Here is a 15,615-nt window from a genome sequence, read left to right as displayed (position 1 = left end):
TAAAAAAAAAAACTATCCATTAATTCATTTTAATTCCATAATTACATTTAATAACATTATTAAATTATCTCAGATATTTACATTTGAAACAAATGTACAGTACATTAAGTATATCAAGTATTGCTTTGTCCAAGGCCAAGGTACCCAAGTCTAGTAAACACACTCTTTGACATGCAAAATGTGATATATCCCAAGATACAATTACATTTATAATAAAATCAATCTAGGATTAAGGCCATCATACCAATAATTAGGTAATGTCAACTTTCTCTTAGTAGCGTGCTTCATACTCGTCACAACAGTCCTCTTCGCTCTCCTTATCTCCTTCCTCCAGCACTCGAGGTGGGGCTGGCGATATTTCATGACCATCTACATCTATTTCACTCCCCAGGATCTGTCTCTGCACAAGCTTAAAGTATAGGCCTCCCCTGGCCATAAGTTCAGCATGAGGGCCCTGCTCCACCACGGAGCCTTTGTCGATCACCAGAATGTTGTCCGCTCTCTCCACTGTGCTCAGTCTGTGGGCAATCACTAAAACCGTGTGTGTTCGCATCAAGTTGTTCAGAGCCTGCTGAACCTAAAACAAAGTAGTAACATGAATGAAGTCTAATGCAAGACTAACAATAGGTATGTTCACTTGAACCATGGCCTTTCAGTATAACAGCCACTCAAGATCAACAGCTCTTACTATGTATTCGCTTTCTGAATCCAGTGCACTTGTGGCTTCATCCAAAATGAGAATGCGAGGGTTTCTGATGAGAGCCCGGGCAATTGCAACTCTCTGTTTTTGCCCACCAGACAGCTGAGCGCCCTTCTCTCCGACCCCTACAACAGAGGGCAGAGCAGCATGATGAATTATGAGCCAAACTCTGATACAAAACATGTCCAATATGTTAAAAACATCCAATCAAAATGAAGGGTTTGAATATCTATTATAGTCATTATAGCACTGCATAAGCTATTCAAGGCAGATATGGAAGCTTTTGTGTTAAATCTGAATATGTTTTAAGAAGAAACATTTCTCATTATTATCAATGTTGAAAACAGTTATGTAAATTTTTCTTTTGGGATTTTTTTGATGAATAAAAAGTTCAAAAGAATAGCATTTATCTGAAATAGAAACCTTTTGTAACATTAAACACTACCTTTCAAAAGTTTGGGGTCAGTAAGGTGTTTTATTTTATATTTTTGGGGAAAATAAATCAAATAAATCATTACTTTTATTCATCAGTGATTGATCAAAAGTTACAGTAAATACATTTATAATGTTACAAAATGTTCTGAATGTGACATTGAAGACTGGAGTAAAGATGCTGAAAATTCAGCTTTGATCACAGGAATACATTTCATTTTAATTATATTAAAATAGATTTTTTTTATCCAATAAATGCAGCCTTGGTGAGCAGAAGAGACTAGAACATTTTTTTATATAAATATTATGACATAATATAATGGGTGTGTGTCTGTGTGTAATCACATATATACATCTATATAATAATCTAATCTAATCTAATCTAATCTAATCTAATCTAATATATAACTAACCAGTGTCATAGCCTTTGGAGAGGCCCGTTATGAAGTCATGTGCATTGGCATTAATGGCAGCCCTGATGACCACCTCCATAGGAGCTTCGGGTATACCATAGGAGATATTCATCTGAACAGTGCGGGCAAACAGAACAGGCTCCTGACCCACCAGTGCCACCTATAAAAAAACAGAGCACTAACATCTCCATTTGTTTTTGGTTCGGCCACTTTACCAACATCAGCAAATGCTGCCCTCTTATGGTCATAGAATGTACTACAAGCTGCATTGAAAACAACACTATTACAGATAAATAAAAAATATATACATATCTAAAATTGTATTACCAAATAATGTATCCATTCAAAATGTAGAATGACAGATCAACCTCAGAATATATCCCACCTTAGAGTGATAATATTTGTGCTGGTAGGTGTTCACAGGTCGGCCGTCCACTAGCACTTGGCCTTGCTGAGGGGCATAAAAGTTCTCCAGCAAGCACACACATGAGCTTTTTCCACCACCAGAGGGCCCTACTAGTGCAGTTACTTGGCCTGGGCGAAGACTGAAGGACACATTCTGAGAAGAAAATGTGGGTTCAGTTTCCTTCTTACGTGTTTGTCTAGGAATTCTGTTACTGATTCACTAGCAAATCAGTATAAAAGTAAAACGAATAAAAGTAGCATTTAAGGTAACTTGCAATACACCATTTGCAAGGACAGTCTTTGCTGTTCCCAACTTAAGTCATCCATAGCAACCTGAGTTTAAGCGTTATGCTCAGGGGTACAATAATGATAAAATATATCTCAATAATTCTGCAGTTCATAGGTTTTTTTCTACTTGACATCATTCTGATGCTTAGCCTTTGAGTTCTTAGCCCAAATCATTAACATTTATCAGCCCTTACAGTGTCCTAAATAGGTGCAATGCAATATGATTACAGCACCATGTACACTGGAATGTGACATTAATGTGGCTCAACATGACACTATCAAGGCTAATGAATCAGAATATATTTTATGTGGCCAGAAACCAACAAACAAAGAATACCTTCAATATTTCCATCTCTGGTCGTGTTGGATATGCAAATGTCACATTTTTGAATTCCACCCAGCCTTCAAATGTCTCTGGAGCTTCTTGACCATCAAGGTCATCTTTAGGTTTCCTGTCAATATATTCAAACACTTTCTCGGCAGCGCCAACGCCTTGCATCAGACCTGTGTACACCGAGGATATACTCTGTAAAAAAAGACCAGTGTTTCGTTGAGTTTCATTCACACGTGTACATTTTAAAAGAAAAATCAAAGTACCTCCAGGGCCTCTCCAAGCTCTAGCTCATAGATGACAAAGGAAATAAGGGTCCCTCCACTCATCTGATTTGTCACCACTAGATGGCCTCCATAAAACAGGACTGCGACTTGTAAGGCCAGCTCAGAGATCTAAAGAAATGAAGAAAGAAGAAAGATTGAAACTGGACTTGAACCGCTAAAATACTTTAAGACCTGGTTTCACAGATAGGGCTTAGACTAAGCCAGGATTAGGTCTTAGTTCAATTAGGGCATTTAAGTAGCTTTTATAACACCACCTAGAAAAAAAGATATGTCAGTGCAAGTTGCTTTCTGTAAAAACAGCTCAAACATGCATTTTAGTCTGGGACTAGGATTAAGGGACTAGGATAAGTCTTGTCTATGAAACCGGGGGTAAATGTGGCAAAAATTTAGACAAACTGTGAAGCAAAGGGAAATAAATGATGCTGGCTTCACATGCTATCTGAAATTTCCTACATCCCACTTCTAAAGCTGTGATTACGATCTCGTCGCATTCAAGTGCTTTGTTGTCGGAAAGAACAGGAATCATGAAGGACGCCAGTTACTGTACATAAGCCACCGAGACTCTGTCTTAAGAACTATTCTGACCAACTAGCAATTATTAAGAGCTAATCTTCCTTACTTTCCGGATTCAAATTAGTCTAGTCCTTTTATGTAACTGTAACTTGTAAGACTAGTATTATTATCAGTTTCTGCAAATGGCCACAGGTTTATTCTTTATTGGGAAAATCTTATTAAAGGCAAAATTATATTTAGCGTCCCATTCATTGACAACCAACATTCACTGTGCTATCTAGATAGTCCGTTTGCTGAAAATTCTGGAATTTCAGTCAAATACAGGCTATTTTGTGTATAAAACATAAACTTCAAATGATTATTCATATTTGTAAATATACACTACACTGACAGGAAGACAAGGCTAATAAAGATTACCAATCACAGCAGCAACCATGTTTAAAGATTATGGCACGCCCAACTCTGGAAAATGATCCTCAAACTTTCCAGTGGTAAATATGACTTGACAGGGTGACAGATTGCAAAACCAGAAAACTCATATTTACGATAATTCAGATAATATAAAATGGATTCTGAGAGGACAAAGACTGAAGGCTTCATTAAACCTTCAAGATACCTACATAGCTTGACCACATGAAGCAGGCGTAGGCAACCGCTTGCTTCTTATTAAGAGTGAACATCTCCTGCAGTCTGCTGTAGTATGAATCCCCCTCCTCGTCCTCATTAGCAAAACTTCGCACTGTTCTCATGGCTGATATTGTTTCCTCTGCCACTTTATTGGCCTGAGCCAGTGCTGTCTGAACTTCTTTGGTTAATTTCTGTTGAACATCACAAATGTGTAATGTTAATCTTTTAGTACGAGTACATCTTTTGTATAAGTGCATGAAATGCTATTATATACAGTATACTGTGCATGTGTGAATAATAAAACAGCATAAGCTACAATATACTATAATGCACCACTTTCTATTATTTCTATCAAGCTACGTTTTCGCATATGCATAACTTGCCTTGTAATACTCTCCATAGAGTTTGGAAACCACAGCTATATATGGGAAGCCCATGATGGTGACTACAGACAGCTTCCAGGACATTCCAAACATGAATATGAAGATGCCCACAGATTTCACAAAGCTACGCAGGAACAAGTTCACATTTTGTGAGATGAGGTCGCTCACTTGAGTAGTGTCTGAGGTAAGTCTAGAGGTAATGTCACCTGTAAGGCAAACCATTGAGTGCTGAATCATTTATGTGTTCTGCACTGAATGTTGTTCACTGGTCCAATTGTCTTTTGATAACATAACATTAAAAACAACACTACATTTTAATTTCTTTAAGGCAGCAAAATAATAGCATTAAAGGAGTAGTTTACTTTAAAAAAAATTGCTGATAATTTACTCACCCCCATGTCATCCAAGATGTCCATATCTCTCTTTTTTCAGTTGAAAATAAATTAAGGTTTTTGATGAAAACATTCCAGGATTTTTCTCCATATAATGCACTTCAATGGTAACCAAACGGTCCAAGGTCCAAAAGACACTTTCAGTACAAACTGCAAACTGTTCAAAGGGCTTTAAACCATTCCAGACGATAAATAAGGGTATTATCAAGCGAAACTATCGCTCATTTAAAAAAAAAAAGAAAAAAGTTTTAAGTTTTATAAGCTCAAATGGTCTCCTTGCTCTGTTCTGTGATGTGCGTTCTTGACTCTCCTGTTCGAACTCGTCCATCAAAATGAACGAATCTTTTCCCGAGTCAACTCGTTCATTTCGTTCGTTGAATGCACCAAATGACAGGAAAAAAGATTCGTTCATTTTGATAAACGCGTTCGAACAGGAGAGTCAAAAACGCACATCACAGAACAAAGCAAGGCGACCATTTGAGCTTATAAAACTTAAACTTTGGTTGTTGTTTTCTTAAATGAGCGATCGTTTCGCTTTGAACATTTTGCAGTTTGCACTGAAACTGTCTTTTGGACCTTGTACCATTTGGTTACATACCAGTAAAGTGCATTATATGGAGAAAAATCCTGGAATGTTTTCATCAAAAACCTTCATTTCTTTTCGACTGAAGAAAGAATGACATGGATATCTTGGATGACATGGGGGTGAGTAAATTATCAGCAAAAGTTTTTTTTTTTTTTTTTAAGTGAACAACTCCTTTAATGTTATAGGTAAGCTTATGTTCATCACATGTTTTCTGTTGGCTGCACACAAGAATCAACACAATAGTTGGAAAGAAGACAAGACCAATCACAAATGACTATGCAAGAAAAAAGATCAACTGAAATTCAGTATGAAAAATTATAGGCCTACATGTTTTGGTACAAATATAAGGAAATATGTTTGATAAAGGATATGATTGGAGCTGTAATATTACCTGTATGGTTGGCATCAAAGAAGCCAATATCTTGATGCATTAGTGATCTGAAGAGAAGGTTCCGAAGTCGAATGTTCAACCTGGCAAACGTAACAGAAAAGACTCCTCCACGAAACCCAATGGCTATGGAGCTATAAAAACAAAAAAAAGTGATACATTTTCAAAGAAAAATGTGTTTCACTATAAAATCGAAATCTCTATTAGTGCTGCTGTCTATAAAAATGAGTAATTGAAGGGAAAAGTCAAATCCAGAATTGCTCACCTGACCAAAGCCAACACGCTAAGAGTAATCATTGGTTTGGCAAAATGATCCATGCTTTTCTGGATAACTATGCCATCTATTGCTTGCCCTGTGTAATAAGGTATAAATGCTTCACCTATGGAGAGGAAAATAAAACGTGTGCTGAAAAGTACTAGAGATGAGAACAATATGTTGAACAATCTAAAGTGGTAGATGTGCAACCATCAAAGTGTGACAAATCCTGGCGTTCACAAATATTACAGCAATCCTAACATTACACTGCAATGATGTGCAATCTAACAGTACTCAGACCGTTAGGTTTAGAAATCCACAACTGCTGGAGTGAATATGATGAAAATGTGAAGTGAAAAAGGTACATAAAAATTGTTATACACACTGCCATTCAAAAGTTTGGGGTCAGTAAGATTCTTCTTTGATCAAGGATGCTCTAAATTGGTCTTTTTGAAAGCATTTTAAATAAATTATGTTCTTTTGAACTTTCTATTCAAATCAAATGTATCATGGTTTCCTCAAAACTGTTTTTGACATTGATAATAATAAACTATTCTTGGGCACCAAATTAGAATGATTTCTGAAGGATCATGTGACTCTGAAGACTGAAGTAATGCCTGCTGAAAATTTGTAATAACATTTCACAATTTTATCATTTTACTGTATTTTTCATCAAATAAATGCAGTCTTGATGAGCATAAAAGACTCTTTTCAAAACATGCTTTAAAAAGTACATTGTTCTGTATAAAATAACTATATATATATATATATATTTTTTTTTTACAGCATTCATTGTTCATTTTTAAATATACAAGTGTTCGCTTTTAGTCCATTAAAAATATTGTTCATTGTCAGTTCATATTAAATATTGTGTTAACTCATGCTATGTATACAACCTAATAGTACAGTGACTATACATTTCATCAGATTGTTTATAGAGAATGACTGCTGGGCCAATTAGAGCAAGACCTACTGTTAACATTAAATATTCATCATGGAATTATGACGTTTACTTCATTTATTACATTTCATAGAATATAGCTGTGAGAAACTGTTGAGAGTGAACTTACACACAGCAGATAGGAGAAGAAAGAAGAAAGCAATGGCCAGCAAACCAGAGTCCTTCTTACAGTATGACAACAGACGTCCGATTGTGGCCCCTGAATGAGGAGACTTTTTCCTTGATTTGCTGCTCTTCTCACTAGACTCATCTTCTGTTTCAATGCCATCCACCAACCCCTCCGTCTCCTCGCTGTCCTCTCGGTCAGACACAGCATTGGGAGTCTTTGACAGCAGACTCCATGAGATCATGATGCCTATTGATGATGCACAAGTCCAGGAGAACAGACTGAGGAACCAAGGGTCATACATCAGAGCTCCCTCTTCAGAAAACATCAACAACTTGGCCAGAGCATAAGTCATATTGGTAAGGCAAATGAGGGCAACCAGCGTCCCCAGGTTTGACACCCTCCGTGGACCATCGTTCCTGTTAAAGAACACCCCGATAGAGCCCCCGAAAAGAAAACTGACCCGTATGAGGACAGTTCCCCACAAGTCCAGTGTTGAGCGGTGTATGTCAAAGTCTTCTAATTCATCTGAAAATATATCAAGACTTGATCCATGAACATACAATATTGTAGTGACCATAATATCCAATAGAGTGAACAGCAGGCTGCCACTGAGAATCACAGCAACCCTCATTTTCCTACACCTGTTGAAGAGGTTAATAGTTACACCACACAGACCTATGTAACCTATGTACTCTTCTATGTAAACGTGAGCAGCAAAATTCTTTATGGAAATGATTTCAATAGAGTAGGTAAATGACACAGCGTGAAACCAGATTGACAGGTCTGGACCGCCTGGTTTGATAAAAGGTCGGGCGAGAAACAAACTCTATGTCGATGTACTGCGCCTGTAAAGTTGATTCGCTGGCCTGCGCAGCTTGACACCCGGCACTAGCACAGCCTCATTCATTATAGGGCAGTAGGCAATAGAATTTGTAAATCCCTTTTCCGTCTAAAAAACAGCTCATTAATTCCTTCGTAAATCAACCTTCCCGGTACGATTAAACAACTCATATTAGTCCCACAATATCCAGTTCACATCCATCGTCTCTCCTTACCAGTGCAGCTCAATGACAGGAAGAGGCAAAAATAATACTGTACTGAAGCCCCGCCTCCGTGACAACTGACCTATAATCAGAGAGTGCTCTGGTCACATTGGAAAAATACACAGGTAAAGTTATTTGACGTTACATATTTTGATGGTAAGCTCGTGAGGGCAAATTTTAAAATGGATATCATAATTGTATCCGTATTGAATTGTTTACTGTATTTTATTGCGCATCCAATATATTGTATCTTCAAAAGTCGAGCATGAACTGAGCATTTCACTAATAATTCACAGTCTATATTAACTGTCGCCATAATGTCACCACATAATGAATGTGCATATATAGCCTATTGAACGTCAAATCTTAAAAAGTATTTTAAAAAACTGTACTCTCAGATATATCAAATAAATGACACAAGATCACACTATTATGATTGTTCTTTAAAACACTTTACTACGCATTTAAAAAGTGCTCTTTGTAATAAATTCATAATAAAAGTTTTACTTTATAGCCATAGGACACTTCAAATCATTGTTTATACGAGGATGTTGATGTGTTATATTAGTGCTTCTATTAATTTTAACTGTAGTGTTATTTAAAGTTAATATTTGAAATACTAAATTACAAATCTATAATTGCAAATAGAATACAAGTTTCAAAAGAAATTACATTATATTTTAGTATAGCAGTTAGTACATTTGGCAGTACACTTTCACAACTATATTTCAGACAATAAGTAATTATGAAATAATTAAGTCACACGTAAAAAGCACTATTGAGTTCAACTTATTCCATTCAATATAACTATAATGTCTGTTCATGTAACTGTTATTAACATTTAAGTGTCCAAAAACTACACATTTAATTTGCATTTTTCTTAACACTCCCTTTTTTCAAACATACTAAAGTGTACTTCTTTTTCACAAAGGTTATTGTATTTTTATTTTGCAAATAAAATGTATGAATAACCTTTCACACCTATGTAGGTATCATACCTTTCATTTTATGGGGAAAGGTGCATTCCCAGAATGTATTAAAAAAGTAGCACTGCACTTAAGTCACACCTCATGGATTCCTGTTAGATCACCACTGCTGTCATCAACACAGTAAAAACATATTTTATTGGCTCAAATATGTTGGTGTCTTAACATAATATAATTTAGTTAGGAACAAAACATCACCAAAATGTCTCCCATAATTCTTATACGTACAGTATAACATTGTCAGTGCATTTTTTTGAAAGTTCTAGCAACCACAGCTGTCAGTTTTTAGCATAAATTTAACAAAAATGTTTACATTGGATGTGCGAATACACAATTTTAAACGAGAACAGAGTGTTACAACATTAAATGGCTTCACTTTAAAGACATGTCGCCATTTTGCAAGCTGTCCCAATGATGACACAAGTAACAAACTGAGGTCAGCTCTATTATGAAATCACCTGCAATCCATGGCTCCATTCTTGCATCTTCGTTTCAACTGTTATTTCAAAGGCAAACAGAATGTTGCACCAGATGTATCACATTGCCCGCAGAGCTGACTGAATAACTGATTAATAAATCCATTTTTTACAAATGAAAACAGTCAATTGTTGGATAACAATTTAAAATGATGAAGCACGTGTAAAGAAAGTTAGGCAAACAACTAACTATTTTCTGTGGTATTGAGCACTGAATATTATAACTTTCATAGTCAATGTTTAAACAACATTCTTACAGATAATACTGAAATATCTGGACTTCAGATGACTCATCAAAAGAAAATAAAGAAAAAAGAGTCACCTAAGCAAAACAAACATGGGAGTGTAGTTCAGTAAAAGACTAACATAATGACCTCACTTTGTAAAAAAAATACTATTCTGTAAAATAATAAGCACAATCTAAGACCATCATCAGTGTCAATGAATGCCTTGAGCTGAAACACACTATTTGAATCTTTACATCTATGAAATATGTGCTGAAACACAAAGCAAGCATAAAGTTCATCTACTTAACATGCTCTCTGTGGACCACCTTACTGGTCTTTGAGCTGTAGTCTATGCAAAAACACTTTGCGGATAATATGGAAGCTTGTTTCCTTCCGCCACAGAATGAAAAATAAAAAAGATAATTGCGACTTTTTATCTCGCAATTCTGACTTTATTTCTCAGAATTGCGAGATATAAAGTCAGAATTGAGAGATAAAAAAGTCAGAATTGTGTGTTATAAAGTCATGTATGGAAGAGAGAGGCCGCACTTTGCATATACAGTTTTATTATACATAATAAAACTGTATATGCAAAGTGCGGCCTCTCTCTTCCATACATTCATTGTCATTATTAGGCCAGCACTCTTAAAACAATTTGAGGTATAAACTTTGAGTGAAGCCTGCTCCAACCTCCATTTATTCAGTGTTATAAAGTCAGAAATGCATGATGTAAAGTCGAAATTGCGGGTTGTAAAGTCAGAATTGTGAAAAGAGTTTTTTTCCCATTAGAATTGGCCTAATAACTCGCAATTGCGAGTTTATATCTCCCAATTCTGAGTAAAGATGTCAGAATTTCGAGATATAAACTCGCAATTATGTGTTATAAAGTCAGAATTGTGAGATGTAAACTTGCAATTGCGAGATATAAAGTCGCAATTCTGAAAAATAAAGTTGCAATTGCGATTCTGAAAATTCTGTTTTTTCTCACACGACTTTATTTCTCAGAATTGCGACTTTATATCTCGCAATCGCGACTTTATTTCTCACAATTCTGACTTCATATCTCGCAATTGTGAGATAAGTCACAATTATTTTATTTTTTTCATAGCATAGCGTATATAAACTAATTTTATTATTAGTTTATGGCGGAAACAAGCTTCCATAGGATAGTGATCAGTCCCATCAAAAAAGATTTTCAATGCACACCAGTGTCTATTAGAGGATATTCTTGGCTTCAGATACATTCTGTATTGTGGTTAGGACAGTCTCCACAGGAAAAGACAAGAAGAGACTTTCCTTAAGCTTTTTTGCTGAAGGGGATTCCTCTGTGCTGAACAATGGGTTGGTCACAGTGAGAGTTATGGAGGGCATGTTTCTAGCCTTGCGTTTAGCATTTTTCTTTTCTTGTCTGTAGGCGGCATTCATATTTGTAACTACCTGTATAGACAAAATAACATTATCAGGAATGGGACTAGAGAAGATTTTAGCTACACAAACAAATGCTCAGACTTTACCAGCTGTTTGATGTTATTCTGTTGCTCCTGCATGGAGGAAAGAAAAGAGTTTGTGTCCTCTTCGTTAAGGGTATCCTCCTCCTGGTCCTGATAGCAACTAAGAGCATCAAACTTTGTCTTTAAAAAAAATGAACAGAAATAGAAATGTCAGTAACTTATTGCTTACCGTATTAGAACGTCAGTGTATTACCATCTTAAAAGTCAATTCTCTTACCTCACTAGATATGCTGGCTTTTCTGTTGAACATTAAAAAGTGTGGGGTAAATTTTGTCGTAGGGTTGACTGATGTCCTGAAGATGGCCAAAACTGGATCAAGAAAATCATCCCATTCTACCTGTTTCTCCACCACCATCTGTTTTATGGCATCTCTCAGCAGATTACTGCTGCGATCATACAGTGCGTTCCTCTGCGGCTGGTCTACTGGCACCACTCTTAATGCTATGCTCCATCGCTCAAACAGGTGCTTTGTAACCTAAAATAATTATTAATAATGCTGTGAAAATAGAGTTAATCCCCTGTTTTGCATAAAAGTTTGGTAATTCAACAGAAGTTTTTACCTCCTCACAGAAGTCAGCACTTTGAGAGCAAAATATTGTCTTTGCAGGGCCAAATCTGGAAGAAAAAAAAACATTTTAGCATATCAGCATACTTATTCTTCATTAATGGTGCAATGTAACCTCACCTGCAAATAGATGATGAAATGGATCGTGCAATACAGAGACCATCTTTCTTTTGTATAGGAAAGGCCTCAACCCATTTACTGTAGTAATCTGTAATAATAACAATGTGTGTATTCCCTCCATGTACAGTTCCTGGGAATGGACCTGTTTTCAAAAACAGCAAGTGAAGACATTTGGTTATGCTCTATAAATATGTTCTGCTAACAAATTAGACATCTTAAAAGTCTCTTACAAACTTTTACCGATTATTTCAATCGCCAAAATGTCCCAAGGACCATCCACCTTTATGGGTCGTACCGTTCTGGCTAGGTTTTTACTCCGCTCTGTGTGTTGACAAGTTTCACACACTTTAATCTGAAACGGATGATTCAGTGACGTAAATAAACGTAAACGCATGTAGATAAATAATATGACAGTGACAAACGTATCCAATCCTAAAGGTATCAGGATAGTGACATCCACATCATACCCAATCCACAACATCCTTGACAATGCCAAGCCAGTAGTATTTACTCTGAATCCTGTGAACAGTCTTCTTCTGTCCTAGGTGATGCCCAATGTCATTGAAGTGACACTCCAGGAATATCTGTCTCTTTCGCTCTGTCTCAATCACTACTTCTCGCTTTTCTTCTTTCTTCGGTCCCACATAATATAACCGGCCATCTATAGAATTTATGATAGAGAAAGGTTAGAGAGGTAATAAAACTAAATCAATCACTAATCACTCAGTAAGACCAGCTAAACCATGTTTTATATACTAAAATAGACCGGATAAAATGATCAACTCAAACATCAGAAGGATTTGTATTCAACAAATACTCAATATGATAGTTTTGTACAAGTAAATAGTTTCAGTAACCCTGATTATTAGCTTATATATTTAAACCAAGACCCATAGGAAAATTAAAAAAATGTAGAGTAAAGTTTACAAAAGAGGTTAAAAATTATGTGATTATGTCTGATGATAATTATATGGCAATATATAGACAGGAGAATTTTAAATTAGGATAAGGCCTAAAAAAAAAAAAAGTTTGGTTCCGGTTGGTTGTCAGTTGAGGTCATGGGTCGGTAGGGATTTTTTTTTTTTTTTTTTTTTTTTTTTTTCAGTGGCAGCAAGGGATGGGTAGGAAATTCAAGGGATAGTTCACAAAATTATTTTTGATATGTTTTAGCTTACCTCAAGGGATAGATGTAGGTGTTTTTGTTTCTGCAGTATTTTCAATTTTGATATTTTTTGGTCAAAACTAAAAATATCAAAGTGAACTATCCCCTCAAGCCTTTTCACGTGCTTGTCCTCCAGACAAGTAAGTAAATCTGTCAATCACTTGTCTGAGTAAAAAGTTGCTTGTCCGGATTTTTTAAATTTATTTATTTTTTATTCTGAAGCAATATTCTCATCAGTGTTCAATCAGCTTTGATATTTAAAAAGGCATATTGTAATATCTGCACCTTTAAGAGCATCTCCTCCACCAATATTATTAAATGCCCTATAGTGTCTCATTATTCTAAATAATTGAATTTATTGATCAAATTTAGGAATTTAAAATGAAAGATGAAGCATACTGTTACCCTAGGTAGGGCTGATCAAATTAAATCATTTACAATGAAAAATTACAATTTCATAAAATAATGTTATGAAATTGATTTAAATGTGCAAATAATAAATATTGGAAAGAATTATACTAGGCTACTTATAAACATAACACTAAACTGCCAATAGGTGGCGGCAGGCGGCCGTATTAATGAGTGAGTTATTGATTCATTAATTCAAACGATTCGTTCAAACGGTTGATTCATTCAAGAATGAGACAGATGTTGATGTTTATGAATGGGTCATTGAATCTTTGACTCAACCGATTCGTTCAAAATGCTGAATCATTCAGTAATGAAAACAGGATGAGTTCCTGTGAGATGCGTCGTGGTTCTGCTGTGACTTTTCTTTGGAACTATTTTCGCTGCTGAAATGGAACAAAAACACCCAATATTGCTTATAAACAGTAAGTGACTTAATCTTAACTGTGTATTGAACTGTTGTAGGAAATCAATGTCACTTTTTCAATCGTGATGGTATTCAGGAAAAATAATTGAGGCTGCTTAGTGCTTAACATATGTTAAAATATAAAAACTCCACATTTAGATTTTTTATAGGCAGAGTATGTTGTTAACTGTGTGTGTGTGTGTGTGCTCCGCTCATGTGTGTAGATTTCTCTGCGCGAGCGTCAACAGCGCAAATTTACCATCAGTAATACAGTAGCTGCTGCCTGCTACATTTATTATCCACAATCGATCGCAACTTGCAATAAATGTAATAAAATCAGAATCATTCTCTCGGTTTAGTGATTCCCTCGTTATTTTTTTGTTTGTTATTGATGTTCTAATCAGGCTACTTGTCCGTTGGGGCGAGTAAAATTCTCTTTTACTTGTCCTTCAAAAATCCATTTGTCCCGGAAAAGCGGACAAGTTAGACGGGCTCTAGAGATACGAACCGCGGCAGGTTAGAGTGTTTTGGATTGCATTTTAATGAAAGAAACGAACAAATACATGGCGAAAGAAGTGATAGACAGCAGAAGATGGGATTGGGATCATGATTGGAATTTTTGGGATGATTTTTAATAAAACTAGGCGGATGGAGGTATTAGTATGTGGTGTGTACATGCCTATGAATGCATGTATTTGTATGTGTGCGAATATGAATAAAAATATCCTAAATTACAAAAAAAAGACTTGTATAGTATGTATTATAGTTCAGTTTGACGAACGATATCTGCCTCGTTTGTTAATAGATTGCTGGAGGACAAGATGCATCTTGCATCGCGTGCTATTAAAAGACGGAGCTGTACAAAAACGTAAATTTATAGTTCGCCTCAAATTTTATTTGTGTATTTATTTAATTTTTATTATTTCTTCCCCAAGCTCATAAAATAATTTTGGGTCGCACATAAATTGACAGGGTCGGTCGGAAACCGGAAACAAACAATTTTTTTTTTTACGCCCAATGTTAATTTTTTATACTACTTTATATACTAAATTAATTAACATATAACATGGTAATATATAGGTATAACGTTATACATACATGCATGCATGCATGCATGCAGGTCTGTCTAAGTTAAACTTTACAGCATTGTTTCCAGAAAATAACGTTACTGTAAACACTAAAAGACTAACAACAGATTACTGACATTCCGAATCAAATGTAACATTTGCAAGCATTGCTCTCACCGTCAATCATAAATTTCTGAGCATATCTTTTGAGATTTTTCTTGCGAATAGGGTTCATGGTGTGAGGATAACAGCCCTCGGCAACAAAAGTGTAAATGTCCCCCAGTCTGTTTGAGCTGGACTCCACCACCTCCTCTTCGGCAACTGGCAACGAGTCTACACTCAACATTCTGCAGCGAATACACGGTGCCAGGCTTTAAATACATAACAGATAGTACAGCTGAATAATTGTCAAATTTTAAATTCAAAACAACAGAAGATATTTGTCTTGAACTTGCGCGTCACACACATACACTACACAACACAACAATACTCGGACGGAAGGAATTGAGTGACGTACCAGGAAGTTAACTTAACAGTATCTTTTATCACTCTTGGTATGTAACTTATCGCTCT

General features: G+C 35.8%; 2 protein-coding genes across 2 annotated transcripts; both read right to left on the bottom strand.

The window, feature by feature from the left end:
• Positions 1-20: 20 nt before the first annotated feature.
• abcb9 (ATP binding cassette subfamily B member 9) lies at positions 21-8,148 on the bottom strand. Its single transcript, XM_039659288.2, has 11 exons — positions 7,072-8,148; positions 6,011-6,125; positions 5,749-5,879; positions 4,380-4,585; positions 3,990-4,187; positions 2,836-2,964; positions 2,576-2,764; positions 1,931-2,104; positions 1,546-1,705; positions 689-825; positions 21-577 (listed from the first exon to the last, which is right to left on the bottom strand). Exons 1-11 carry the CDS (start codon positions 7,700-7,702, stop codon positions 272-274), a joined length of 2,376 nt encoding a protein of 791 aa, XP_039515222.2. The 5' UTR covers positions 7,703-8,148; the 3' UTR covers positions 21-271.
• Positions 8,149-10,381: 2,233 nt separating this feature from the next.
• On the bottom strand, positions 10,382-15,555 carry LOC120469922 (gypsy retrotransposon integrase-like protein 1). Its single transcript, XM_039659224.2, has 8 exons — positions 15,220-15,555; positions 12,467-12,660; positions 12,240-12,351; positions 12,000-12,141; positions 11,875-11,929; positions 11,532-11,789; positions 11,318-11,434; positions 10,382-11,240 (listed from the first exon to the last, which is right to left on the bottom strand). Exons 1-8 carry the CDS (start codon positions 15,386-15,388, stop codon positions 11,019-11,021), a joined length of 1,269 nt encoding a protein of 422 aa, XP_039515158.2. The 5' UTR covers positions 15,389-15,555; the 3' UTR covers positions 10,382-11,018.
• Positions 15,556-15,615: the final 60 nt, after the last annotated feature.

This window comes from Pimephales promelas, chromosome 4 (genome assembly GCF_988280905.1).
Source record: "Pimephales promelas chromosome 4, fPimPro1.hap1.1, whole genome shotgun sequence".
NCBI classification, from domain to species: Eukaryota; Metazoa; Chordata; class Actinopteri; order Cypriniformes; family Leuciscidae; genus Pimephales; species Pimephales promelas.
This window is presented reverse-complemented; position numbering and strand designations above follow the sequence as displayed.

What these genes read in the sequence shown, in the direction of transcription:
- abcb9 (XM_039659288.2), bottom strand. Translation starts at nt 7,702, where the DNA reads ATGAGGGTTGCTGTGATTCTCAGTGGCAGCCTGCTGTTCACTCTATTG. An exon ending in GCTTCATGTGGTCAAGCTAT is followed by an intron (nt 2,965 to 3,989) that starts GTAGGTATCTTG and finishes TCATTTCTTTAG; the next exon opens with ATCTCTGAGCTGGCCTTACA. An exon ending in ATTCAGAAAGCGAATACATA is followed by an intron (nt 578 to 688) that starts GTAAGAGCTGTT and finishes ACTTTGTTTTAG; the next exon opens with GTTCAGCAGGCTCTGAACAA.
- LOC120469922 (XM_039659224.2), bottom strand. Translation starts at nt 15,388, where the DNA reads ATGTTGAGTGTAGACTCGTTGCCAGTTGCCGAAGAGGAGGTGGTGGAG. An exon ending in GTGCTGACTTCTGTGAGGAG is followed by an intron (nt 11,790 to 11,874) that starts GTAAAAACTTCT and finishes TAATTATTTTAG; the next exon opens with GTTACAAAGCACCTGTTTGA. An exon ending in AAGCCAGCATATCTAGTGAG is followed by an intron (nt 11,435 to 11,531) that starts GTAAGAGAATTG and finishes TTTTTTTTAAAG; the next exon opens with ACAAAGTTTGATGCTCTTAG.